This window comes from Syngnathus floridae, chromosome 3, assembly GCF_059516105.1.
Source record: "Syngnathus floridae isolate MCC-2025c chromosome 3, RoL_Sflo_1.0, whole genome shotgun sequence".
NCBI lineage: Eukaryota > Metazoa > Chordata > Actinopteri > Syngnathiformes > Syngnathidae > Syngnathus > Syngnathus floridae.
Genome location: NC_142415.1, coordinates 7672535 through 7688833, shown reverse-complemented (window position 1 = coordinate 7688833; position 16299 = coordinate 7672535). Strand labels below are relative to the sequence as shown.

The 16299-nt window shown below is 38.7% G+C and overlaps 2 protein-coding genes across 4 annotated transcripts in view; one reads left to right on the top strand and one right to left on the bottom strand.

Annotated features, from left to right (window-relative positions):
- syt7b (synaptotagmin VIIb) overlaps positions 1 to 8865 on the bottom strand; it is a 75954-nt gene extending 67089 nt beyond the window's left edge. The window contains exons 1-2 of the mRNA XM_088371906.1: positions 8750 to 8865; positions 7525 to 8008 (exon numbers count right to left, since the gene is read on the bottom strand). Of these exons, the coding sequence (XP_088228032.1) occupies positions 7525 to 7558 (34 nt within the window). The 5' untranslated portion in view covers positions 7559 to 8008; positions 8750 to 8865. The remainder of the gene's footprint in view (positions 1 to 7524; positions 8009 to 8749) is intronic.
- A 1673-nt stretch (positions 8866 to 10538) lies between these two features.
- Positions 10539 to 16299, top strand: part of apba2b (amyloid beta precursor protein binding family A member 2b) — a 28811-nt gene continuing 23050 nt past the window's right edge. For all 3 annotated transcript variants that reach the window (XM_088371211.1, XM_088371212.1, XM_088371210.1), the window contains exon 1: positions 10539 to 10691. The gene's annotated coding sequence lies outside the window, so the exon portion shown is untranslated. The remainder of the gene's footprint in view (positions 10692 to 16299) is intronic.

The window sequence follows — 16299 nt, the reverse complement described above, 5'->3', positions numbered from 1 at the left end:
TGGTGTTGGCATCAGGCCTATTTCAAAAGGGATGTTTTATTCTGTTTACCACTTCTGCGTTTTGGGTCCTGTTGCATCATTCATCTTTAGCTTTCACAGGCAGACAGATGGTCTGCAAAATGTCTTGATGGAGTTCTCGTTTCTTTTCCCAAGTCATCAGTCATCATGTTCAGTCATTAAACACCAAATACAAATGAACAGGATAACAGCTCTAAAATCTAATTATTTTTGCGATTTTGGACTTTTATTTCTCTCTATTGAGTCCTCTCTTTCCAATGTCTCAATAGAAAAGTAGTTCATTCTTTTGAGCTCTTTAGCTCATTTCTGTGTGGCATTGTCTTTTAGGAGATTGGCTGATAACTATGGAGTCATTTATAGTATCATTTTAGGCACACTGTGTATTATCTGGCCAATTGTATCAAATAAATGACATTTTATGAAGAATTTATACAGTAATTTAGGGTTCACATGCTTCCCAGTGCAACTTTAGTCATTGCATTCATGTAATTTCCATGTTAAATGTTTTAATAAATTCAATAGTTAGGGGTTGCTACAATTTTATACAAATTGTTAGAATCACTGGCTTAGAATGTGTAAGATCAATGAAAAACTAAAAGTTGTGCTGAACTAGAGAGGAATGTTAGAGTGGCTCAAAAGTCACCAGACGAGAGTTCTTTTACTTAAGCACAAACATGCAGATTTAAGACGGCCGGCACAAGGAATGAAATCCAGGTATAGTGGTTTGTTCGAGCTTGCAGGATGCAGGATATTGAGCGCTTGACTACTAAGGTGAGAGACAGCAGCTGCACACATTTATAGTCTCTGTAAGGCTGTAAGGTCAGCATTCACAACACCCCCCCCCCTCCCTGCCAGGTAACCCAGTAGTCCTAATAATACTCTTCAGACTAAATTGAATTCACTGTGAAGTTTGTGTGACATTTAATAGTCCCTGAGAGCTTCTTTGTATTATCTTATTTAATTGCCTCCCTACCACCTGTAATGAATGATTTACCAGTCAGGAATAAATGTATCATATTTTCCAGTCTATATGTCCCATTTTTTTTCATAGTTTGGCCTGTGGTGCGACTTATACTCAGGGGCGACTTATGTGTAAAATTATTAACAATTAATTATTAAGGTGTCAAAAGTATTTAAGTCCATTATAAGTACAAATATAGATATCAGGGTTTAACAAGACATGGTGAGGCAAGTGATGTACAAGGTTTGACTGGTCTTTCCTGCTTGCATCTTCAGGAACAGAAGTAAAAATTCTAAAAATCCAAAATTCCACCTTGACGCAGTACTTGGCACCTCTACATTTTAGTGATCTTTCAGAAGTATTGTCAGAGCACTCCAGAAAGATGCAATGGCTAAAAGGTGGAGGCAGAATGAGGTCTAGAGATAACAGTAAAAAAAATAAAATAAAATGTGGGAGCAAATGAAGAGGGTGACAGTGATAGCAACGCAATGTCTCGCAATCCCTCATCACAACTATTTCAAGTCCAGGCCTGCTTTTGAATGTGTTTGTCGTTTGTGTCTGCCTTGTCTGTATTGGCAGGATGATGGTGTCTATGTGTAGCTCTGTCTCACCATCTGTTCTTGGCTAGACTGCTGACATCTATTCTTATAACAGCCTATCTTGAGTATATAGACTTCCTCTACCTTTTGTCATCAAGCCAGCCAAACAGCAACTAGCCACTTACTGCCCACTTTGATTTTTTTTTTGTAACCTATTCGATAATGTGGGATGAAGCCAAGTGGCCCTCTTACATTTGATGCGACATTACATACAACCACTCTAGCCTACACCTGAGACGAGGCACAAATTGCCTCATTCTGGGAGCCCTTCTTTGACAAGACCACTCTTGGACAAAACATCCATCAATCCATCCATCTTCTCTAGTACAGAGTGTTAAGGATGAGAAGGAGTCCATCACAGCTGCCTTTGGGCAAGTGGTGAGGTACACACTGGACTTGTCACCGGCCAATTGAAGGGCTGGACAAATTATCCGTCCTCACAGTTCTCACAAATTGAGCTGGAAACCAAAAAATACACTGGTTGATTATATAGAATTATTAATGGAATAGGAGAAACCCTTTCTGAATGTTCTGAACTCCTTTTTGTGCTATAGAGCTGACATTACTCAACTAGTTGATGTCGCTCTTTATATCAAAAAGCACTTTTATAAAAATCCCCAAGGAAAAAAAGCTAATTTCCCTAAATTGCTGCACACTCTAATTATGCAATTACTTCAAGACATTTGACAGATTCCTAATGACCAATGATTCTTGATTGCTTATTATATCTACTACTATGACCAGCTGCCCAAAACAAAGTGACCACCAGTAATGTTCTGTTATTCCAGACGTTTGATCCATCAGCAGTTTTAATGAGATGTAATAGTCATTTTACCATAGATAATTGAATAATTTGAATGTGAAAACTCAGAGTCACTGGAGTGGTAGCTTTACACGCAGCTACGAGTGAGTACTTTAAGTGTGCTTAATTATGTAAATGTACTGTATCAAAAAAGTCTGTCACAAACAACTAGCATTACAAACGCGCAATTACACACCTAAACAATGTCTTTTCCCTTTTCCTCCTGCGGTTGCTTCATTTGGTGCGTGAGAATAGGTGTGACATGAGCATCTGACAGTTCCTGACCAAGAAGAACAAACGCTCTTCATCCAACCTGGCTGCATGTGATTTTTTTTTTTTTTTTTTTTTTACTCTTTCACAAATTCTAAGTGTCATCAAGGAGGACTAAGACTTTGTCTAAACTATGAAAGAATCTTCCCATTTTCCAACATTCTGTAGTAGAAGTAAAGCACAGCCCGCTTGTAGTTGTATTCTTTCTTTACCTTTGTCTCATCATCACCATGTGCAGCGTCTGGAGACGAGTGTTGCTTCAATGAGTTCACAAATTAAAAGGCAGAGTGTGTGTCTCTCTCTCCTCTCTGCCTTTTCTTCAAAAGCACTTACTTTCAGGATCTGTAACAACGTTCCTCTCTCAAAATCTACACTCTGCCTCTCTTCTTCCCTCTGCCTCAGTCTCCAGTTAGTATCTATTTCTGGTCCACCAGCACCCTATATTTGTCAGTAAGACTTTCATCCCACACTCTTAGTAGGCTACTTCCTTGATGCAACCTCATCCAGATTGCAAAGGCTTCTCATGCCAGGCACTCTGTTTGTGTTTTTTTTTCAGCGGCTACTTATCAATAATTGCAAAGCAAAAAGTACAACTAGAAATACTGCCGAATGGGGTCAAGTGAGAGGAGGCACAACAAAGACAGAAGACAATCATGCAGATTCTGTCTTTAGCGTCATGGTGTTGCTGTAGAGGCATTTCCATAGAATTCTCTTTACACTGAATGTAGTGATGCATGAGCCCACCTATGGAATGTGACGCAAATCATTATTCAGCTTTGGAGTTGATACACTCAGAGCAGATGTGCCTACCTTCCAAGTGGATGCAATATTAGTATTTCCCTTCTTCTGATGTTTTATTTTGTTTACCCTTCTTGAGTTTTGAGACTCAGGCGAGAAAACCGGCATACATAGTGGATCATTTTGATCTCGCCTGTTTGATTGTGTTGTGGATGCATACTCATTATCCAAAGAGCAGACTAATGGATCTTTAGGCCCAAGGGGTATATTGAAGCTATTTTTATGCCCGTTATTATTGTAATACAAATATGAATAAGAAATGAAATGCTCCCTCCCTTCCTTTACTTTTGTTCATATGGTGGAAGAGGAGGGGTCGTAATAAATTGCAGTTCTTTCACACAAATAACGCCTGAAAAAAAATTGAGTAGAATTATCATAATGACTACTTCATATTATTTTCTACAAAGGGACTGACAACAGAGAAAAAGAATTGTTTTGGGTGAATCCTCACCGGTACTACTGTTCATACACCTCAGAGCCCCGTTGTGTTTATATTGCTTCCATCTTTTGTGACTTTTCTACTCTGGCCATCATTTTGATGTGATCATTTATCATATTGCTCTTTTACTGTAAAGTATACACCTAACAGCAGAACAAGATAGTAATGCATCTTACATCCCTTACCAATAAATCTAACTTGCCTACTAATGTTGTGGCTCAGGGTTATAGTGATCCCGCTCGCTTCCATCAGATTAATTATAGCCCGGCCTTCGTTCACAATTTGTTTGAAACTTGAGATTCCAAGGCTGGTGCAAAATAAGAGGACCACCAGTTTCATAGCGAAGCTTATACGTTGTGATCAGGAAAGTAGAATCGCAACTCCACCCCCCAATTTGGCAGTTAGTTTCCGATTTGGGATATATGTCAGATCTTAAGGCATAGGTGTTAAACTCAAAGCCCGGGGGCCAGATATGACCCGCCACATCATTGTATGTGGCCCACAAAGACAAATTGTGCATCAATTTCAAGTGTCAATACTAAAATTACAAATTGTAACCCTAAGCCTAATTGAACAGTTTTTACCAGTCTCTGATTTCAAAACTAGTTATACATTCGTTTGTTGTGCAGCCTATACTACAATACGTTGACAGTCACAATGACCCTCTGAAGGTCACTATGACTACAGTGCGGCCCGTGACAAAAAATGAGTTTGACATCTCTGTCTTAAGGTGTATTTGTCAATTCAATGCAACTCCCAGCTGGGATCAGGCCAACTGTATTTCTGAGGTCAGACCTTAGTGATGCTGGACAAGCAGTCCTGTTACACAATTCCTGTTCTACTTCATCATAAAGATGTCTGATGGGGTTGATGACACGGATCAGAGTGGGTATCAAGCAATCAAGCATATTCTTCTACGGTAAACTCTTTCGTCAATGCCAAACTTTGCTGTGTGCACTAGGGCACTGAAATGCTTGAACAAAATGGGGTCAAACTGCCAGTTGCGACTCTAAGGACTTAAACAATTAAGGGAAAAATTGTTAAATTTTTACACATTAATTAATGTATTTATTTATTTGTTTATTTTTTCATTTATTTATTTATTTATTTGTTTATTTTTTCATTCATTTATTTATTTATTTACAGAGGTGTGTCTCAAGCTGTTCACCATTGCCTTATGTAATACTAAGAGAATGCCAATAAGAGTTTTAATTACCATGATGATCAAAATTAGGGGACTGCAATTTAGAGTGGAATACGTACTCAGTGTTGCCAACTTAGTGATTATATTTCATGACTATTTTTAAAAAATGCACACTCGTAACATGTAGTGACTTTTGTGATTTTTATTTGAAACGTGAGGAGACTTCAAGACTCCTTCCAGAGCAGATTTTCACTCCTTCACACATAGAATGCAAATGAAACACGCTTACATGAAGCCACCAGCTAATGGTTCCATACAGTACCTCTATAATGTAGTGTTTATCTAAGGGGTGGGGGTGGGGTCTGCTAATATGACTAAGATTTACCGTTCGTAGATAAATTATTAAAAAATTTGCATGCTTGACTTCTGACAGTTACACAGAGATGACAACATTGATAAATACTATTAACGCACAAGTACTACAACGCAAAATATCCACTTTGTATCGTCTATCTTATTGATCATAAATTTTCAGTCAAAATTACAATTCATTTTTCCTTTGCTAAGAAATACATAAAAGTATCATTTCGACTGAAACAGCAGCAAGAGCAAAAGTTAACCATGCACACATAGAGAGCCCATACTGTAAAACCTCCTCATAAACATTGTGATGTGATGTTACAATGCCCTAAAGTAAATACAATTAAAATGCATAACCAAGCATCCAAGAAACATGATCTAATGAAAGATCTAATAACATCATATTTAAAACCACTTGAGCATGTTGATTACAAGTATAACGAGAATAATAAAATGAAATTAATTAATCAATGACTTAAATCTAATTCACTGGGAAGATGACAGTAAAGTAGACTTTACACTCACTGAGCAATGGGATAAGACTATGAATGCTGGTTAAAAATATGCTAACTATATTTTCAAATGTGGAACAAGATTGGACCTGAGTTTTCGTCATTGACCTGCATCACCTTTGAATACGTCCTAAAGTGTATTTAGAAAACGATTTTAATATTTGTCACAACTATTTGTGGAATTACAGTTTAACAACATCAGCTATGAAAATATATGTAAAGATTACAAGCCTCTCTTCTGATTTGTTTTGACAAACAAAATGCTTTTGAGGAAAAATCAGTTTCTGTCGGATATTAAAGTGGTACTATGACTTTTCCTTATTGAGTTTTGATTTTCACTAATGCACACGCAATACGTTTTTTGATGAAGTTGCAGCTACTGTCATTTCTACTGATATTTCAATTGCAATTAGCTGTCTCTATATGGATTGTTTGATTAATCAGAATTTTTATCATTAGTGAATCACTGAAGGGCTTACTACATAATGGAAAAGTTACCACCAACCAGCATTTTTTGCAGTAAGTAGAAAACATTAGCTGCCATAAACCTTGGCAGCTTCAAATAAAGATTAAAAACGTAGCAATCCTTTGCCAGACTCATAATATCATAATTAGCAAGCAGCACATTAGTGAGAATAGTGGTGGTTGTACTTATGTTGCAACAAATGGATCTGCTAATGATACATCATTCACATACACAAATGCACATGCTGATGATTTGTCATACTGAATAATTAAAGGCAATTATTGGTATTTCCCGAGTTTCTTTCATCTGTGTGATTCTTGCGAAAGTGATGTTGGTGTGACTGCACAAGTGAGTAAATGGGTAGGCACAAAAAAGTGGCAGGTATGGGTGCACTGAGTGGAAACAATAATAGTACTATATTCTGAAAATATGCCCTTAACTGCTCATGGGACCCCTGACTCAGACTTATATGCCTTACCCCAAGTCCAACAGATGATAATTGGGAACGTGTGTGTGCGTTTTAAAACAATTGTGCTTCCTCTTTTTCTTAGAAGACAACAATGAGCAGCAGGTGTTCATGACCTGGCACAGGCAGATGCACGGCAATCTATTTACTCTGTCGTAACGTAATCGGATGGAAATGTTTGTCTCACTCTGTACCGTAATTGTTCCATCTGACCACAAAGATAGACCAGACACATACACTCACACACACATGCGCATATCATCATCATCAGCAAGAGATCCATGCACACAAATGGGAGACACACAAACATGCAGACTGCTCATTAATATGGCCGAGTGTGGATGACCTTGTGATGTTGTGCCTCGGCCACCTCTGTAGTAGACGCCACAACGGGCACAACAAGTGCTCCAGCGGCCGCTTCACTGACTTGACACCTCGGGTGTGTTGCAACATCCCCATCTCACTGCGATGCACGTTTTGTGAGTGTGTTTGGGGGGCGGGGGCAGACGAGCAATAGGGGATGGCAGTTGGCAGCTTGTTGCAGTGACCCCCAGCATCACTGCCTGACATAAACGTGACACACTCAAGGGCATCTGCTAACCAACGCGAGATCTCTAAACTATATCAAATGGAATAAGAGAATTCCTCATGAGAAATATAGTGTGCCTATAGAAATGTATTTTACTCACCACCGGTGTTATCTTCTTCTCTGTTGAGATGCATGACTCTTCTTAGTGTGTACTCATTTAGGCTGATTCTTGCAGCAAAGATGAGCTCTTCGCTCCAAAGAGTGTCCAAGCTAAACTCTCATTCCAGTTTTCGATGTGTTGTTGTCCTTTTCTTGTCTAGCTCGGTTGGCACGCGTGGACGCGCCTGCACTTGTGCGTCCTCCTCCCCTTGCTGAGCGGAGCAGGTAGTCTAGGTGATCTGCGTGTATTTTTGGCTCTCTCACTTTCCCTTTTCCCAGCCCCGAGTGGCTCCCGGGGATGATTCCTGAGGGTTTGAGGGAGGATCCGACAGACAGACGGGCGGGGTGACGTGAAAAAAGTCGGGAGGAGGTCGAGGCGGAGGCGACGGGATCCGCGCGCGCCCGCTACATGTGTTGGTCCTTTCATCTGTTTTGCTCCTCATCCCCGCATTCTCATACGTGACCGCACATGACAAATAAAGAACCTATATTTTAGAGAATACATGAGTGTTTATATGCATATATGCTTTGTTGCACGAGCTGTGAGCTATAACAACGCCCAGAATGCTGATTCCATAACATGTTGCTTCCTTTAGAATTCGAACCCACATTTTTTAAATATTAAAGGGAAAGAATGTGAGACAAAATACGAAGATGCCAGAATCGTTTAATTTTCCTGTCGCCAACAGTTTCTATTTAATTTATTATTGCTATTATAAGCACGGTCTCCATAACGGATGGAATAATTGTGTTAATGTGGAAATGTGAACACGCAGGATGCTTTTACGCACAAAATAACGCATTCTCGGTCGCGCAGTTTAAGTTCTCCGCTTGGCTCAGGTGTTCCCATCACGAAAAGTGTCAGTCTCGCCGTAATCATTATGTAATTACGGTCAGTCGCCCTGTCCAGTCGATTTAATAGCACATCAACTAAACTGTTCACGTCCACGGGTGCCGTATGTCTCTAAATGCAGCTTACCGGTGGCCTCTAGTGTCCAATTCAAGACAACGATCGACAGTCACCCAGATGTACATTTAAGCAGCGGTCCCCAAATTTTTTGCGCCACGGACTGGTTACATGTCAGACAATATGTTCACGCACCGCCCTTTTTAATTTTTTTTTTTATAAATAAATAATACATTTATAATAAATATATAAATACGATGAAATAAAATGATGCAACTGGCATAAAAACAAATACAAAGCGCATAAAAATAAAACTTACCATTCAGTATCTGCTCCGTAGCTTTGTTTTGGTCGCTGTAACCACAGAAAATCCCGTTGGAAAGGGAAGCTGGGTTTTCAGTGATTTTGTGGCGATCTTGGTATATTCTGCCTTGATTTTAATCCAGCTTTCGTTTTCTTAGAAGTCATAGCCTCTTCTTCTGTCTCCACATTGGGCCTTTTCCTCTTTCGAAACATCTCTTTTTCCTTACTCACTTTTGCTAGCTTCTGGACGGGACCGGGACGAGCGTCTTGACCTGAATTCACCTGTGTCAAGAGGCACAGGTGCACCTACGGATGTAATTGGGACAGAATCCCCCAATTTTTTATATTTTTCAAAATAAATTCTTACTCATTTTTGCTAACTTTGCGGGCTCGACTAGGGAAACATGTCATGTGACCAGGACGAGCGTCTGGACATGAATTAATTGATCGTCGATAATATATATATATATATATATATATATATATATATATATATATATATATATATATATATATATATATATATATATATATATATATATATATATATATATATATATATATATATATATATATATATATATATATATATATATATATATATATATAATTTATTTTTATTTTTTATGTATGCGGCCCGGTACCAAATGACCGGTACCGGCCCGCGGCCCTGTGGTTGGGCACCAATGCATTAAAGTATCATTAAGTAACGTTGTAGTCATCGTAAATGATTCTCGTGTTTGTAATTCTTCTAATTCTAGTTGGAGGATGAGATAAGTGACTGTCTGGAGCCCATGCATCACCAAATGTTAAGTTTGCTGAGATGCTAAACCGCAATCTTATGCACTTGCTGTTTGGGTTAATTATTAGGTTTAAATGTTTTACAGTGATGTGTGCAAGTAGCTACAAACGAGTTTTGGTCGTCGTGGTTGGCTAGAATAAGCATTTGTTTCCACCACCCAATCAAACGGAGAGAAAAAAAAGTCATTGGCAGGGCACATATCGAAAAATATCATGCAACGGACAACGTAGGTGTTATCATTTATAGCCATGCAACACATATTTGTATTTAAGTTTCTGTATGCCTTTGAAAATTTGCCGGCAGAAGCGTTTCTGACCCTATCCCGCAATCACCACTACAAGATTTATTTATTTATTTATTTATTTATTTATTTATTTATTTATTTATTTATTTATTTATTTATTTATTTATTTATTTATTTAAAGCGCAGTCGCCTCAAGCTTTACTTGATTGTAATGCTTAACTGAGTCCAGTAGATAGCAGTATTGGTGTTTGAATGAAAAGTTCAAGCTTTCAATCTTGTTCTGTTATATAATTTATTTTGAGGTGAGGTTAAATTAATACAACAGGGAATATAAAGGCGTCGATTCAAACTGAAGTTATTAACCTCAAATCTCAATTTAAACCATCACGGTGCTGTTTTTAATGTTTGTCTTTAAATTGAAATTTTCTTGAGACAAATTCCTATTTAATATTTAAAATGCAATTTGAAAGCTGAGCCATGCTGAGCTTGGGGAACACTTGAGGTGAGACTATTATACTGAATTGGTTTGTTTTGTTCTAACAGAAAGCCGTGTTGAACCTTTTAAAGTGTTAGGCCTCTAGAAAAAAAAGTATTTTAAAAACAAAACTGCTGAAGCATTTCATTTAAAGCAGGGGAGCCCAATCTTATATGTGTGTGGGGGCGTGTGTGTATGCGTGTGTGTTTGTTTTGTTTTTCTTTTCTTTTTTGGGGGGTAGGAGGGTCGAGCGTAATTTCATTTGCCAGCCATCCAGACAGCCGCAGTGGGTTCATATGTTACTATGCTGGTTCCGGGGTGCCGCTACAGTCAGACTCAGTACGCTTTCTGTCGCTGAGAGAAGCGGAGGGATGTTCGGCCTGCCAGTACCGGCTCCCGCAAGGAACTGAATTGTTCCGCACATCAACATTGTCCAGGTAAGACTGACTTTGAATGGTAATGGCAGTAGAGAGGTCATCGAGCGTCGAGGAGCGCTTGGCAGATTGGGGCATCAGCGTTTTCTCCTCCAGGGCATCCTGGGGATTGGGGGATGCTGATCTGCTAAACCAGTGTATAATTGTTCTGCATCCACGCTAGCAATAGGGCGGATTGCCTCGGTGCAATTGAAACAGCAAATGAACTCTACAAAAAGATGTTTTGAATGCTCACATCCAACTCTGCACTTCATGTTGTTCCATCTCTTTGTCAGGTACGCATTATTTTCTCACACCCGTGCGGATCACATTGATTTTCACATTGATGATCCTTTTCCTGTAACATCCCAATCAAACGATTAGTGCGTGAGTTCCTTTCCTTAATGAGCTCATTCACGTCTCTACATTAGACTGTCTTTCATCTATCCCACTCCCACGCACTTCTCTAATTGAATAAGAGATTTCATGGCTTTCCTCTCATAGATAGATAGATAGATAGATAGATAGATAGATAGATAGATAGATAGATAGATAGATAGATAGATAGATAGATAGATAGATAGATAGAACTATGCATAGTGAGTTGTGTTTTTCTTTATATGTGGTTTTAAAAACAAAAGTCCATGTTCACAGCACCCATGGTAACAAGAGGGTGGCAGGCACTTACTGGCTTGTTGCCTGATCTTCATTGTTCTTTGGGTGGGACTCGTGGGAGGCAGAGTCAGTCTTGCATCATGAGATGTGACGTCCACACTGTTTGTCCTCATCTCCATTTTTAGAGCCTGTTAACACCCCGCTGCGTGTGAAAACATTGAGTCAGAGACAACATTGGTTGCAGATATTGCGGTTTTCATTGATTCTAATTGAAAAAGCTTTTGTGCAATATTTGGTTGAATTGATACAATACTGGCAAAAAGTATACACAGGCTGACTCATTACAGGTAATATTAATGCATAGATATGCAAAATGGAAAACTTGAACAGGCATGGCATGTGGGCCAATGAAGAGCCCATTAAAATTATTTGGTGAGGATCAGGATAAAATAAAGATGGAATCTGTGGAAGCTGGATTTTTCAAGCCACTGTTTGAGTCTCTAATAATACTATTACTAATACTACTACTACTAATAATAATAATAATAATAATGGAACTGTCCTTGCGGATCTTCAGGGTTACTTTTTTATTTCCCTCGTGAACATTTGAGTAACTACAAATCACCTTGCCACCCCTGTTGCCACTTCTACGGTTGGCAATTAATCTAAATTCATCAATTTTATGAAAACAACGCATTTTAAAGTCTTCCAAAGATCATGTGAAACCTTCATCGGTAAGATCACGTTTATTTACAACAAAACACAGCTTCTGTATGGATGACCGTAGTTAGAACAAAATGTACATCGGTAAAAAGAAGTTGCGCTTGCTTCTCTCCCTCCCACGACCGTGCATCCATGTGTGACCCCAGCTCCCATTATGAAGGGGTGCTTAAAAAAATATTTTTTAGATGACACCAAAACGACAATACACAACCTGTGCACAGACTAGAGTTAGACATCTTAGTATAAGTCGAGAAAATTTCATTACAGACTATGGCTGACAAATTCTTTATTCTTTAGCTCAGTGGCCTAGTAGTTGAGTGTCCACCCTGAGACTGGAAGGTTGTGGGTTCAAACCCCGGCCGGGTCATACCAAAGACTATAAAAATGGGACCATTGCCTCCCTGCTTGGCACTCAGCATTAAAGGTTGGAATTGGGGGGTTAGATCACCAAATGATTCCCGAGCGCGGCACCGCTGCTGCTCACTGCTCCCCTCTCCCCCAGGGGATGGATCAAAATCACATGGGGATGGGTTAAATGCAGACGACAAATTTCACCACACCCAGATGTGTGTGTGACGATGATCATTGGGACTTTATAGTATGTTGACGAATAAAAACGCTTCACTGTTATCTGATTGCGACACATGTAAGCCTTGTACACGTACTGTACAAAGTGATGGGACGACTGCTACACATTTAGCCCGCAGCTATTATGCTGGTTCAAGAAATCTCAACTGTGGCCTATATTACGAGTAGTGGGTCCATTGGTTTTGGGTTAAAATTGCGTTGCGCTGGTGGAATGAGTGGAGAACTGGAGGAGTGTTTGAGGAGAAAGTGATGTCCATGGAGGCAGGAGCTGTATGCCAATAGAAAGTAAAGATGGGTTCCCAGATTGTATTCTCCACCTCAATCCAATTGGGACCCTTCACACATCTACCCACCTTTTCTGCTAATAGTGTGCCCCACTTCCTCTAAATCATCCCTTTGAGGATGTCTCACTCCTCTGCTTAGTCGATAGTTTGCTATATTGCACCTGCACTCAAGGACAAACACCTTCCTCGCAGGCTGCAGGGATTTTATTCAGACTGCAGTGAGAGGATTCCAAATTGGATTCCAGGCAGGGAGGAAAAACTCTGCTGAACAAATGGGACTATTTGTGACAAGAAATCAATAAAGTTACGTTTGACATAGCAAATCAAATGAATTGGACATTGCAGCATGATTGGTACCGACAAAGGTTATTTATGTATTTATTATATGGGATGATGCGCTGTACGCAATAGGCTACCGTATATTCTTGAAAGCTTTGGTCTGTAAAACTTCAGAAAATGCAGATTCATTTGCAAGCTGTGGTATCAAGGAAAAAAAGCCACTTAAGCACAGGGAGAAGTGTCTGAATTGATATGCCCCTTCATAATGGCCGTACTAGACAAAAGGCATTATTACAATTCATTAATTTCTTTCAAAATGAGATTCATTGTAGAAATCCTGAACCACTCAACTCAGCCTTCTTCGCACAGCTCTTAAAAAGTAATTGAGCAAGGTTGTGGATTACTTTGCAATATCTATATCTGCCATGTTATTTTATGTTTATTACCCTTTTTGCTGCCAAGAGATGGCCAACCCGCACAAATAATCTCAGAATAAGGGTGCTGTTTTACAATTTAAGACGCTCAATTTTGCAATATGGCAAATCTTATATTACAAACAGGTCCGTACATGTAAGAATCAAGGTCAAAATTCACAAAATGCCACTAGCAGTCTATTGGAAGAAGCTACTCTGGAATCTGGATATGTGCGTTTGAAGAACTGTATTCTTCAACTGATTGTTGAAATCCAATCAATATCTGAACTTGATTTTTCACTTGACGATTTGAAACATCTCGTCTCCTTCTCCAACAGTGCTTTGAAAGCCATGAGCATGAAAGAAGTCAGTCTCCAGAATTCTTTTGGCGCTTGCAAAGGTAGTTACATTCCTCGAGCAACTTAAGTGAATCAATAGAAATGCAGAGTGAAGAAAACATTTTAATTGGTACAGTCTAAATTTGTTGTTGTGATCGTTCTGAATACTTAAATAAAAAAGCATCAGAGTGGCTGCCACTCCTGAGCATTTTAGTTTTACTTCCACTCCCTCTGTGCTGATGTCAGAAAGGGAAGAAAGTCCCCCGCGTGTGTGAGCTGAAATGTATTTTTGCGTAAAATGTCTTCATTAAAAATGTTTCTAGACAATAAAATGAATGTTAAACGTTATATGTTTCTTGAAGGAACAAGCAATTAAATTTAAACAACCAATTATATTTTCATCCATTTTGAGAAGGACCTGTATAAGTGCATTGTGTTTTTATTTTTATTTTTCCCATGTGAGTCAATAAGGTGTCATTAGAAACAAATTGCAAATATTTATGAATATTTTAAACTTGAAAACATCAACCTTTCTGGAGGTCTGGCATTGTTCTTGTGGCCTGAGAATTCTGCAGAAAAATAAAACAAAAATGTTCAAAACCACAGAGATGTGGATTTGAACGTTAATAACAGTTCATAGATTTTGTTGTTTATTCTATGAACTAACTGATCATGAGAACCGGCTCATTAAGTAATATGCAGTATTCTATATAACTAATGCAAAAGTTAGATTTTCTTCAATTCCCTTGTGCGGTAACATTCCTAAATAATGTGGTATGCACACGTTTTTTCTTTGCTTTTGGAGCATTTTCATGTAAATGAAGGCATCAAATCAGTTTCATGCTGACTAAATTAGGCCACACTGGAAGAAAGGCAAAGTGCTGAAATGAAAGAAAATGGAAATTGTTAAACATATTATGTCAGAGACGTTCTAGGCCCAGATTACAGCCCAGGAATTTGAGGTAGAGAGGCAGGAAGGTTGAACATTTTTTATTTCTGATGACGCTGACAAAAGACGAGGCCCCGAATATGGTCACGGTGATTTCACGTTTCATCATTTTTATGGAATACTACGCATAATACAATTGCCTATCGTATAGCAGCGTGACGCACACAGTGGTGAAAACACCCAAATATAAATCAATTAAGAATCTGTTACTGCTTTGCGATTAACCGTCAATTTGTGATACTCGATTAGTTGTCGATTAATTGATCAATTGCTGCACCTCACTCGACCAGCAAAAGGCATCATTGACAATTTCACTTCCGACGTTTTACCCAAAATAATAACCTGGTATCAACCTGTGATAAAGCTTTTCTCTGAAGCACGCTGTCATCATTGTTGTCACTGAGTTCGGCAACACAGTAGATTAGTGTCTGCATTTGTTTCAGGAGCAGGAGACATTAGCATTTAGATGTGCAAAGAACCTCACCTGCTGCTTTTTATTGCTGATCTGCTCTGGGGAACTGCCATCAAGTAAATGTCTTCCTCCGGGGAGACACATTGGACTGTTTCATCAATAGAAATTTGAGTAAATGTATTTCCAGTTATATTTATTATTCACGCATGAAAAATGCAATCTGGCTCGGATGTTATTCGTAAAGCCAAGCGTGTTTTCTGATTGACAACCAGTGGCAGACAAGCTTTGTCCAAGGCTTGCTCAGCCTTTGGTTTAATCAAATAAACAAAAACGATGTCATTTGTGGGATAAATTGCATCTTGGTTAAAGACTGGATGGACAATAGGGCAACAGATGCTTGATTGTTCCAGTAATTTAAAATGCAACTCAAGGAGCCTGCAAAGTGAGCATGTTCACGTTCAGCAAGTTCAGGGGGAATATTCAGTCTATCCTCAAGACTGGAAAAAAACAGAATTTGAAAAACAGCTTCCAAGTTTTTAACTGAAAATGTTGTTAGCGCCAGTGTATTTACAAAATACTTGTGTATTACGAACTTTGGTTGCACCAAATAGCTGCTGACAAAACAAGTCATCTACATCTTACATCTTTTTAAAACAAGACCAAAAAAGGGGAACGATACCGTGGCTAAAACTTAAAACAACATTAAAAAGCAGTGGGAAAAAATAGCTGAAAGCTAAACAACTTCAAATTAATTTTACTGGTATGAGATCATAAAAGTACTCCAAGACTACCATTTAGAATCCTTTTGATAACATTAAAAATATACTTTTTAAACACTTAAGACCATTTGAAGTGGAAGAAAATCAAACATTTTACACACTACTGATATTTCTCTTTACTTCCAGGACTTTACAAAAATCTTACACCACATAAAGATTTCATGCTCATTTTCAAGCCCTTGGGAATTATAAAATCTGATTGAATATTTAACCTTTTGACATATCCCAAATGAAGGATGGACGCATAGTGAT